We start from the raw sequence: 11,978 nt of genomic DNA on the forward strand, positions 1-11,978 counted from the left end.
CAAAGCTTTTGCCCATTTCAGCTGTGCATTTTCTGTGTGCTTTGTTTTTCTGTGCTTCTTTTAGTGCTTGTAACAATGGCTTGGTGTATGTGGAGTAATAAAATCCCCATGCTTTGCAGTAATTGCACAAGCCCAAGAACTGCTGCATCTCTTTCACTGTTTTTGGTTGTGGGGTTGTGTGTATGGCCTCTACTCTCTGGTGCTATTTTCCTTCTGTCTGCTGATTCAATCGGACTACCTCTTTTTGACAGTATTGTAATTTCTCCCTGTCCACGTTGTATCCTTTTGTCTGCCAGCAAAGCCAGTCCCTTCTACGCTCCTCTTCTGTCGTGTTGCACACCGATACGCCATCTACGTACTGTATTACTGTGCTTGCAACCTGCAAATTGCTCAAGTCCATTTGTATTACTCTGTTTAAGATACTAAGTCTTTTGCAGTACCCCAGAGACATTCTAGTATGTGCGAATTGTGGTAAGTAAAAGCGGTGAGATACCAGGAGTCTGAATGTAGTGTAATGGAGAAAAGGGCATTTTATAAGTCAACCACCATGAAGTAGTGTCCCTCTGCAGGAATTGAGCAAAAAATGGACGCAGGGTTGGGGATCTAAGGATATTCTGCCTCAATAATATGGTTCACAGGGCATAAGTCTTGTATAAAACACCATGCCCCTCCTTTTGCTTTCTTAATCTGATAAATGGCTTTGTTGCAAGGTGATGAACTCACCTGTATTATGCCTTGCTGCCATAGGGCATGCAGTGTCTGAAATATGTCTTCATCTGCTTTTTGTGAAAGTGGGTACTGCTTTACTCGTGGCAATAGTGTTCATTCTTTTAACTTGATATGTCCTGTTGGCTACAAGCTCTTGGGCGCTTTTTCCTAATGTTCCTGCAAATATTGACCTTACTTTTTTGTTATTCGAGTCATCTGGAGCACTGCCCTTTTTTTTATATGTACTGGACACGGTATGCTCAGCTGAAACACTACCGCTCCTTCCTCATTGTATTGTGTAGCAAACAACTCTGTGCCACTTACTCCTGTCAATGTCAGTGTGGGTTCAATACATAATATTGATCGCCAGTCCATGTTGTTCTCATCAGTTGGAACCAGTATAATAATCTTGTCTTTCCGTACTACTACTACCACCAGGTACCGAAAAGTGTGTGTGCCTGAACTAACCGAGGAGGGACACTGGGGTCTGAACAAAAATGTATTGGACAGTCAGAGCAGCTTCCCTTCAATCCCTGGCAACCATCCCAACAACACGTGTACCCCATACATAAACACCTCAATGTGTGTGGGTATCCCTCTCATTGTGCTCTGTGCATAGTATGCCTGAATCGGTGCCGCCAACCGGGAGTGGTGCACATTATCGCTTTCTCTGAAAATGAAATTGTGGCGTTCATTTTGCTGAGTAGGTCCCTCCCCAGAATATTTATGGGTGTGTGGTTTAAATACAGTAATGGTGCTACGATATGCTGTGACCCTATTGTCAGTGGTAAATCTTTTGTCAGAGGAACTTTCAAAATAGTCCCTAAAAAGCCTTGTGTGGCCAACCTGTTAGATAATGGAAATCCTTCTTCCTTGATACATGACCTGGTTGCCCCCTCTGTTCTATCTGAACTGCTACCTCCGGTTCCTCCTTGGGGGTCTTCAGTTACTGCTAGAACAGGACACACTTGCACTCCCCGTGGGCACCTGTATTGGGAAAATGTGTTTGCGGATGATGCTAATGGGTTACCACCCACCATTCTCACTCCTGTGTATTGGGGTGTGTTATTCTATCTCAGTATTGTTACCTCTTCTGGTATCTGTGTCTGTTCTGGCGCCTGAAGTACGCTGACTGTTCCTTGAGTTCCTGTCATTTCCCCACCTTGTACCTGCACTTGTGCCTGTGTGGGCATTCTCTGTGTTTGTGTGGGTTGTATCTGTAGTTGCTGTTGCTGCGGCATTACCTGCACCTGTTGATGAGTCTCCTGCATTTATGTCTCCTGTTGCTGCCATGCCTGTGCAATAAGTGGGCATGTTTGTGCAAAATGTCCAAAATTCCAGCATGCAAAGCGCTGTACTCTGAAACGTGGTGTCATTCCCCTGTTTCCCATTCCCTTTCCACATGCATAATATCCTCTCCCAGTTTGGTACTGTCCCATTTATGCATGTCTTCCACCTGACTGCATGAACCCTGGCGGCTGCTGCTGCTGTATGTTTATGAATGCGGGTTGTTGCTGCATCTGTGCCATTCCGCACTGCTGGTTGGGTGTTACCTGAGTGTTACCTCCTGGTTGCATTACTGCAGCCACTGGATCCCTCCTTGCTGAGCTTGTCGAATGGCGACTGGCCTTGTGAGTACTGCTCCCTCCTTATGTATTTTCACCAGCTTTTTCTGAATTAATTTGTTTTCTGCTATTGTTGCATTATTAACTGTTTCCTTATCCTGCCCTTGCTTCCTTTTGCAAAAGTGTACAATTGTTGCTTTTATTTCAGGCCACCCCTGTGCGTCAATTCCCACTATCTTTTCTAAAGAAGTCTGCACATCTGCGAGGAGCCCACACACTAAGATGTGGTTAAACAATGGTATTTTTACGTCCCAGGACTTTTTATTTTACTGTGTCCACATTTCTTATATGTATCATATGTATTCTGCGGGGTGCTTCTCAGGCTTCATTTTGCGAGCCAATATAGAACCCATGTCTGATGTATCTGGATGCAGCTCCCTTATAGCCTTCCAAACGTGTGCTTGATAGTTATTAAAAGGTGCTCCATCATGTATATTGGAGCGTAATTTTACCCCGACATATCCAGCTTGTTGCCTTTTTTTGTCACTTCTCTCCCCGACCAATACTGCCAATAAACTTTTTATGTCCCCTATGGCGAATGGGATTGCCGCTGTCTCATCAAAAACATATCTCCACTTGCTCGCGCCCGCCATTAATGAAGGTAAACTATAAACTAAATTGTCCTTGTCCATTGCCATGGTATGTAGTGAACCTTGACCCTCACCTTTTCTAAAAGGGGCATCTGTGCGTGAGCTCTGCGTTTATTGCTGCGTTATGGTCTCTTGGCTACAACTATTCTCATTTTCCTATTCCGAAGCCTATTTCCCCAGTCGCCCAAAGACTCTTCTCTTTCCTCCTCGTCTTTCATTTCTTCTCCTTTCCCGTCGCCTGTCTGTCAAATTGTGTGTGTGTGTGTTTCGTCATCCCCATGATCGCTGTCACCACTGTATTCCCTGTCTGATATGGTGTGGCCTTCGTCTGCCATATCAGTTTTACTATTGTACCAGTCTTGTCCTCAATTGTCTATTTTAAAATGTATGTGTCTTGCTGTCCACCCGTTTGTTGGCTTCCTTCTCGTGTTCCTTTCTTTTTTCCTCTATCTCCTATTCCATTGTTTTTTCCGCCTCCTTGAACACACTGTCAAGTTGCAGCTGCATGCTCTTTTTTATGTCATTTAAATATTTCCTCCTCCCTTTCCCGTCCTTGCTGATGGTGCTTGTGTCACCCTCCACTTTCTTTGTATGTGTTTCTTCCTTGTCTTGAGGCACTCACTTTGGATTTCTATTCCCTGCATTAATAATGGGTATATCGTATAGGGGGGTAGGGGTGCTTCCCAGCTCCTCCTCCCCTTTCCCATTGTCCGTCTCTTTCTCCTTTTCTTCATACAATTTCCAAAGCCCCAAAATATCTTGTCTCTACGTATGAATACACACTGTCTATAATCTCTTTATCGAACGTTCCCTCCCCAGGTCAGTCCTTATAACACTTTCCCAGTGTGTCATGTACCACTCATAATGGTACTTGCTTATTTTCTGATGATATTGGGTCAATTTTCTGCACATGTGATTAATTGGTTCATCCATCCAATAGAACGTTATTGACCCCGCCTTAATCCCTATCCTTCTCTCCCTTTTTCCTCTTTTACTTTATGATTTTAAACCTTTAAACTCTCACTCCTTTTTCAATCGATCTCACTCATTCAATTTTATACTTACCACTTCACTCGATCTCCCTATTTTCATTTGCTCCGTCCTTCTCCACAGGACCTGCCCTTTCACACCTAACACTCAATACCTGCACACACTGGCCTTCTCGACAGGCCCACCTTGTTATATCACATTAGTACAGAAAGGGCCATCTCCCTAGGCCCACCACCTTAATGAAGATGCCCTACGTTAGTACGTTATAAAAAGCGGTTACTCATCTCCTCAATCCACAGCATCGTTTACTTGCGCTATGCGGCTCTGCAGCTAAGTTATTTCGGCTTTGGTTCTTCTGTTATTTTCACAGCCTTATAAAGCAAATAATATGATTACTTCTCACAACACAAAAACAGACCGTTGCTACTTACAAAACACGTACGCATGTGACCTTCGAAACAGTTCTCTCCCAAAGAAAACTAAAATTGTGCAACTACTTGCCTACACTACGCACAACTCTTGTCTAACAAGGTCCGCCACTTACTGTGCAACCCTCTGCTCTAAAGCAGATGTGCCACCGTCCACTTGCTCCCTATCGGAATGGCAGACCTAACATCTAAGACTATTACGGTTAATCGCCCTCTCTATCACTAATGCAGGTGCATCCTATACACCATAAAAGAATCCCTCCTGCCTTTGCGCTTTCATGCATGGGTACACTCACGTATCCTTTTAGGAGATTCTTCGCTTCTCTCACCTCAGAGTCTCCCTTTAAAGGCCTGCACTTGAGTCGGAGTGAAGGCAGCGCCGGACCAGGTGGACCTTCGGGAACTCGGCATCCACGGACCTCCTCCTGCTTGAGCTTCTATTACTGGCCAACGGACGCTGTCCTACACTCCTCCGGCAGCACAGCAGGAACTCCCAGAACGTGGTCGATAGGCTGAGATATCTCGCTGGGGCCTCCAAAATGGAGTCAGGGGTCGTTTCGAAAAACTCACCAAGAAATTACAAAAGTAGTCAAAAAGCAGTGTACGCTGGTGCAAGAAGTAACCCAGTTTTATTCAAGGCCCCAGACGCTGCTGGGAAAGCAAATTCAAACAGATTGCGGAACAGTCTTGCATGAAATGCCGCTGTCAAAGAAATGCCCCTAAAGTTTGAACTTTTATACAATTCAAAGTAATTAGTATTAGTGATTGTGCTACATGAAAATATCTCCCCACACAAAGCCGATTGCCTTTCGTACTTTGAACATTATAGAAAAGCATACATTACATTTAATAGATCCACGATCCTTCTCACACTACCCTCAATTATGACATGTGACGTGACAATCCACCCCCAATTCCCACAGCACAAAGTTAATTCATTGAAACATTTGAGCCGACCAGCAGAACGTTATTCAACTGCCCTGGTCGCCTCATCCTGATTCTCATGGGAAAAGCTACCCACCATGTCACCATCAGAGCCTTGAACTACAGACGCACTGTTACATAAATGTAGCATATCATGGACACTCTAACCCTTATCCCAGGCAATATTTACTGCGGGGCAATCTGAAACTGCTGTGGTTATTTTCGGTTCCATTAGTGATTTTGAAATATAAAATGTTCATGCATTCATAGCTTGTTGGTGGAGCCTGGGCACTCTAATCTGTGACCTCAAAAATTAACAACCATTATGATCTTCTCTTTCAGCACTAACCTGGGATCATGGGCTTTGCACTGAATAATCAGTCACAGCGGCTTTTCCAGCATGTAAAATGCTACCTCGCGTTTCTTACAAAAGCAAGCTCTTAAGGCCTATTAACTGCGCTTTGTATTATGCTTACCTGTGCCACTGTATTCACAGATTAGTTTTAGCATGGGTTTCATTTTATTATTTTGTAAGCATAAGGATGAGCCCCCTACCCTGAGCTGAAAAGTGTGTTCCCTTTTTACCACGCTGGACTAAAAACGACTTTGCAAAAGACACGCAAAAGGTACGCTAGGGGTCCCTGGCTGCACACCATGTAAGGGGGTGGGGGTGGTGTTGCCGGAGGAAAGCATGACGGCCAGAACTCTCCCCATATTGGAAGCATAAAAAAGTCTCACTCAATTTCAAAGTCAGTGAAAAATTTCCAGTGGACCCCATTATGTTCCAGGGCATGATTTGGAAGCAGGGAGCCTTACATGTAGACAAACACGTAGGCAGCTCCGCGCTGCCAAGTTTTGGTCTTTTGCACGGCGGAGAGCAAATGTACATGGCAAAAGGCAGCATACATACACGTAAGCCGCTTGTTGCCGTGCAAATGAGTAAATGTTTCTTGCCATGGCAGGCAGCGTTTACAATTACAATTGTACAAATTGGTTGGTGCATAAAGCCGGCGGGCTTCAGAGGGATCCGCAGCATTTGCTCCGGCATGAAAATTCATGCCGGCGTAAATGCTGGGGCATTTGTATGGCAGAGAGAAAGGCTTTCACGCCGTCCATTAACAATACGCCCAAATGAAAATGAGCTTCAGCAAGTCCAGCAATAGTGATGGGAGGCTCAATACAGGGAGGGTAAGATTTACAAAATGAATATCTCCCTAAGAAGGTGGTAACTAGAGTTTTACTAGTCTTCTTTTTTTATTTGCTTTCTGAAAAGGTTTTCTTACCTAATATCAAGTGTTGCATAGACCTGTTTGATAGTAATTTGGTTTGTTGCTGTATCATGTACAAGCTCTCTCGGGTTCCAGGAACATTCACCACTGTGAGGTTGAAGGGTGCAAGGAATGTTGTCCCCACACTACCAACTGAGGAGAGGGGTGCTTGGGCCACTTCTTTCTGTGGCAATGATGGTGACCAGAAAAGGGAGCACGGGTGGGAAAAAATGATGACATGATGCAAATAGTTTATTTTAGAAACCTCATTGGTTTGTTGCATGCACCAGATGTATCTGCGGGTAGGGCATCGGGACAGGGAGGTAGAAAAGGACCTGGTTTTGCAGGGAGTAGCAGTCTGGTGTCTCTGGCGGGAGAATGAAAGCACTGTAGGGTACGGAGCCATGAAGGTGTTCCTGTTGGGCAGTACTGTTGATTATAATATTGAGAAAGTCCTTTCATCTACAAACTGTTCAACAGCATGCTAGGACATGTCAACCTAGGAGTGTCTGCAGGAAGCAGCTGTGCAGATTCAATGCCATGTAACTGCTAAATTGTTCATAAATAGATGATGCAGTCCCTCACTTTTCTTCCTGGTATTTAAAGCCCTACTTGTACCTTTCTTGTTTGCAGGCCTTTTGACCATGGTGTTTCTTCAAGGATGATATAGCGGTGGTGACCGGTCAGTTTTATGACCCCTGAAATGAACATGTACTCTTTGAAGACAAACCATCTGAACCAATAAACTGAAGCCTATTGTTCATTCCTGGCGGTGTGACCTTGCTTGGTGCACTCTGTCAGGGGGCTCTGCTTGGCCTCTGGAGATACTGTCAGTCGTGTTCCTTAAACCTGGCTGCTTCAGAGTTATTTGCCTTTTGGAAATGTGACTCACAATGACAGTACTGTTGAGAAGATGGAAAGAACACTTGGAGGCATTTGATATGGGCCTTTATGATGGATGTAGGACCACTTTATATTGCACATGAACTGCTCATTGTCTGCTGCCATGGCTGCATTAGCAAACTATAAGGCTGTCTCTGGGGGGGGTCGGGGATACGGCTGCTGTGAGAACCTTTGACCCACAGAGGTAAACATTGCATAGCGCCTCTGTAAATAAACCATGTGATGTTCCTGTGCTGAATCCTATCAGCAATGACCTCCACTCTGGATCCTACCGAGAGCAGACCTCTGACCCTATAGTAATGTCCAAGAAAGGTAGAATGGTTTGCACAGTCCCTTCCTCAAATTAAAGCCCACATGAAGTATGAAACTCAAGTAACCCCTTCTTTTAAAGAACACAAGACTATAATCCTTCAAAAATTTAGAAGAGTAGGGGTCAGATCGGGGACAGTGCACCAGAACCACACTTATTTCATGTTTGTCAAAGGTATCGCGTTTCAAGGTCAATTTCCTGTTTCCTTACACTCTAGCAGACTTTCTAGCACCTAGCCACGCATGTCTCATGCAGTCCAGCATTCACACTTGGTAGGCACAGGCATGTCTTCGGCCAACCGAGAAATGCAATAATTGTACCATATAATGTATTCGCAGTTGATCACAAGTGTAAAGAGGTAACTAGAGTGGCGGGGGTTTGAAACAAGCATCAGTCAGATATGCACTAATTGGCATGTACGTCTACTAAATCACAAATCCATTGTTCATCGAGAATTGAATTCAGTTATATCCACGTTTGCCACAAATGTTTATCTTGCCATTTTAATAAAGGGCTGAACATTGTGCAAGAGAGCCCCTAGTTCTAGCACGATAATCGGAAAAAACAATTTGTAGTAGCAGAGTATATGGTTCAGGGTATTTTATCACCCTCTTCCTCTTGAATGATAATCATTTGAAGTAAATAAGAAGCCCTGCATGGCGATAGCAGGATGCAATGGAAATATTGATTATAACGCGTAGAAGTGATAAGAAGCCCTGCATGGACAGGTGATTAGATCAGAGGAACTATGATTTCAGACGCGTAAACTTGTACAAAATCTAGCCTTTCATGCTGTGCCCCTTGTTGCTGCAGCTATATAAAAATCAAGGAGGTGCAGTTTTCCATCGTAGTCTTGAACAGAATAATATTATATAGTGGCAGTAGTTAAAATGAGGGGCATGGATCTCTCAATGGGTACAGGGAGTTGGTTAGGGGGTACACAAAAGCTCCTTGTATTGGGCCTGACCTTACAACCTACTGAAGAGCAGGAATTTAGGCGGGAATTTGACAGAGTTACGTGATTGGATTGTACATATACATCACTGTCTCAGTTGAGTGTTACTTGTCTCGATACTTTGAAAATGTTGGAGATGATCAAAAGAAATTGGATATTTTGTGTTTTCATTGATCTGTAGCGAGCCCTGTGGCGGTCGACGTCAGACGTCATGCAGGTTGGATTACATGCCATGCCTTCTTTATGATCTCCTAATCTAGAGTCATTGGCAGCATGTTCTACAGTACAAGTACTCGATCCACTGCAACAAGCTTTGCTGAGAGGAGGGTACCCTTCGATGTTTGCCAATTGTGTCATTTCAAGTGCCATCTATTAAGGGCATCACAAAATGTGTCTACAAGCTTATTTACAATATGAGGTCTTGGCATTAACATGCCAATAGTTGAAATGTTGCTATAAACAGCCAGATGAGTGCAGCCTTCAGATTGGGTAGGTGTTCAGGACCAGTTGTTACAAACACCCGCAATGTGCCTCCATGTGTTGCACTAACAGCAGTATTGCTCAAGAGCCAATCAGGTTCCTAGTTTCAATATACTTTCCAGTTCTTCTCGACACTGTGCAAGAGAGGGGAATCGTAGGAGAATATGGTAGAAGAGTGTTGCATATAGCGTTATGAAACATCTACGACTCTCGGATTTGCCAACTGCTAACGTTGTCAGACCAATTACCATATCAAGTAAGACCTCATTACTGTTTAGAAATTGTTTTGAAAATGTGTGATTTGTACTGGTCACAACATTAATGCAATTAGGTTTGTTGATTTCCAGAGCATTCCAGGAACTTCTGATCCATACACATTCTTTTCTGGGAAAGGAGCAAACACCATCTGTGCCGGAGCAAGTTACTTAATAGAATCCATAACGCAATCCAGCAGTATCGAATTTATCAAAACCCTGACATGGACATGCGCTAAAGCAAGAGTGAGATCCACGTTGGTTTATGAATGGTGAAGTTTAAATTATAGTTCTGTCGGAATCACATGAATTATCCAGCCATCGGATCAAGCGGCTTGAATGAAATCACTCTGTCCATCCCACCTTCTGAATGGGCTCAGTGTCCATTTTAGTGTTTTCCCTGATTTGACCAGTGAACGTACAATTGGGGGACTGCACCAGTGCAGTTCTAGGAGCCCTGTAGATATAAGGCAAGTGTGAGTCACATCACACTGTACAAAGACAGTCTTGCCAAACACAGTTAAAAGCTGGTACTGTAAAGGACTGGGTGAGTGGTTCTATGTTTTTTTTTATTGTCACTGCATAAAGAATTTCTGAATGTAATTCACATTTCAACATCAACTTTTAAATACAACCTACATTTCTATGTCAAATATTTCAACCAGCCACGAACACTGGCTGTATTTTAGCTTGTTAATAAAAATGTACAATCCTCTTGTGTGGTCTACATTTCCAAACATTTCATAATTGATCCAATTTTCTGTAAAGGCCAGAAGGTTGTGGTTGGCATGCCTGCATATCTTTCAGAACATCAGGGCATTGCAGATCACTCATTGGCACCAGGCAGGGATCTTAACTGGGGAACACCATTGGCCTGTTAATTGATGTGGGAGCACCTCTTGAAAATTGCCAACACAAGAGAACTCAATTTTGCATTTTGGCTTTCTGTACAGATGATTTTTCCCAGAAAGTTACATGTTGGCTTTTCCCTTGTACAGGCTGTTGCTGTTGCCGGTCTGCAAACCCTTAGATACTAGTTCAGTGGCATGTGTTCAGCATTCGTGATGAAAACATCTGATTCATCAATTAAAAAAAACATCTGATTTCAGGCCCTCATTTCAGGCTTCAAGTAACTATGTTGTTTCAAAGTAAGTACATACAACTGAGAATCTTAAACAAGGGGTAGCTGTAACTTGCACAGAGAATACACATTAGAGAAAGCTGTGTTGTACAAGTCTAAATATGGCCTCATTACAAGTGTGGCGGTCTGGTAATAAGGGTGCCGTTCGCACCATACCTGCACCCATTCCGGACCGCCACACTACAACACTGCAGGCGGGGGCCGTTGTGCCCGGCAGGTCTGACAAGAGGAGACTCGTCACAGAAGCACCGGCACTGTTGGCAACGACGCCGGTGCTTTCATGTCCCCATGGGGACATGGGAATGGGGAACGCCGCCTGATATCCCAGACCGCCGGGACTTGTAATGTCCTGTCGGCACCAGGATATCATGCAGCGGAAACGGTGTTAAGAGTCTGGCGGCAACTCACCAGTAGCACTGGTCGGGTTACGACCAGACTTGTAATGAAGCCCATGGGCCTCATTACGAGTCCGGCAGTAACCGTGCTGGAAAAACCGGCAGGCTACCGCTGGACCCGTATTACCATTCTGCCTCCGTGATTCCCGTAATCACCGGGGCATTACGACCCCGGTGACCCAAGAATTCTGCAGACGGAATTCTGTAAGTCCCCATTCCCATGGAGTCCGATAGGACTCCATGGGGATGGGGACAATGGAAAAACCTGTTCTGTCTATGACTGTGTCGGAGTGACACCTCCCGCCTGCAGGACTCTGAATTAGCAGGTCCGGAAAGAATGGTGGCGGTGGTTTTACCGCCACCGTTCTTTCCGGACCGGCAGGGTCGTAATGAGGCCCCATGTCTCATACAATCCCTTTCTGATTAGATCACTGATAACATTAGTTGGGAACATTAAGATCAAAGGAAATAGGGTCTATTATACAAACACCACCATTATACTCTTTGAATCTGTACTTTGGAGAGCAAAGCATCAAAAGTTCATTAATACGCATGTCACCAATAGAGGTGGTCTCTTTACTCTTAGCTCCCCACTAGGAATCTGAATAACATTGTTTGACCGCTCTGACAGTGCTTAAAACTTAGTAACAGCGTTGCGGTCCCAAACCACCAGGAAGCCAGTGGATGGTAAAACGCTCAAGTGCAACAGTAGCAAATAAACCATCTCTCCTAACACTGCATGGAGTTTACTGGGGTGATGGAGCCTGTCTGGACGAGCTTCTAGGCTTGGAGAAACGTATCCCGAATGAAGTTTGAGATATTAAAACCAGTGTAGTGTTACAAAATACTGAGATTAATCTCTTGGCCTTAAAGTAGGGCAACACTGAAAAGGGCATTGCCCATGCAAAGGGGAGCTTGGGAATAGCTAGAAGGTGTACGGCAAACTCATGTGAGACAGCAGACATGAAAGACATGCAGCCTCTCCTGGCCACCAAATGCAGTAAAAA

At 44.3% G+C, this 11,978-nt stretch overlaps 1 protein-coding gene across 4 annotated transcripts in view; it reads left to right on the forward strand.

Annotated features, from left to right (window-relative positions):
• LOC138566380 (motile sperm domain-containing protein 1-like) overlaps positions 1-10,150 on the forward strand; it is a 139,818-nt gene extending 129,668 nt beyond the window's left edge. For 2 of the 4 annotated variants that reach the window (XM_069643568.1, XM_069643575.1), the window contains 2 exons: positions 2,482-2,571; positions 7,167-10,150. In XM_069643568.1, the coding sequence (XP_069499669.1) occupies positions 2,482-2,571; positions 7,167-7,198 (122 nt within the window). In that variant the 3' untranslated portion in view covers positions 7,199-10,150. The remainder of the gene's footprint in view (positions 1-2,481; positions 2,572-7,166) is intronic. The other 2 variants (XM_069643585.1, XM_069643595.1) reach the window with 1 other exon arrangement.
• Positions 10,151-11,978: the final 1,828 nt, after the last annotated feature.

Source organism: Ambystoma mexicanum, chromosome 1p (assembly GCF_040938575.1).
Source record: "Ambystoma mexicanum isolate Mex_15411 chromosome 1p, UKY_AmexF1_1, whole genome shotgun sequence".
Lineage (NCBI taxonomy): Eukaryota > Metazoa > Chordata > Amphibia > Caudata > Ambystomatidae > Ambystoma > Ambystoma mexicanum.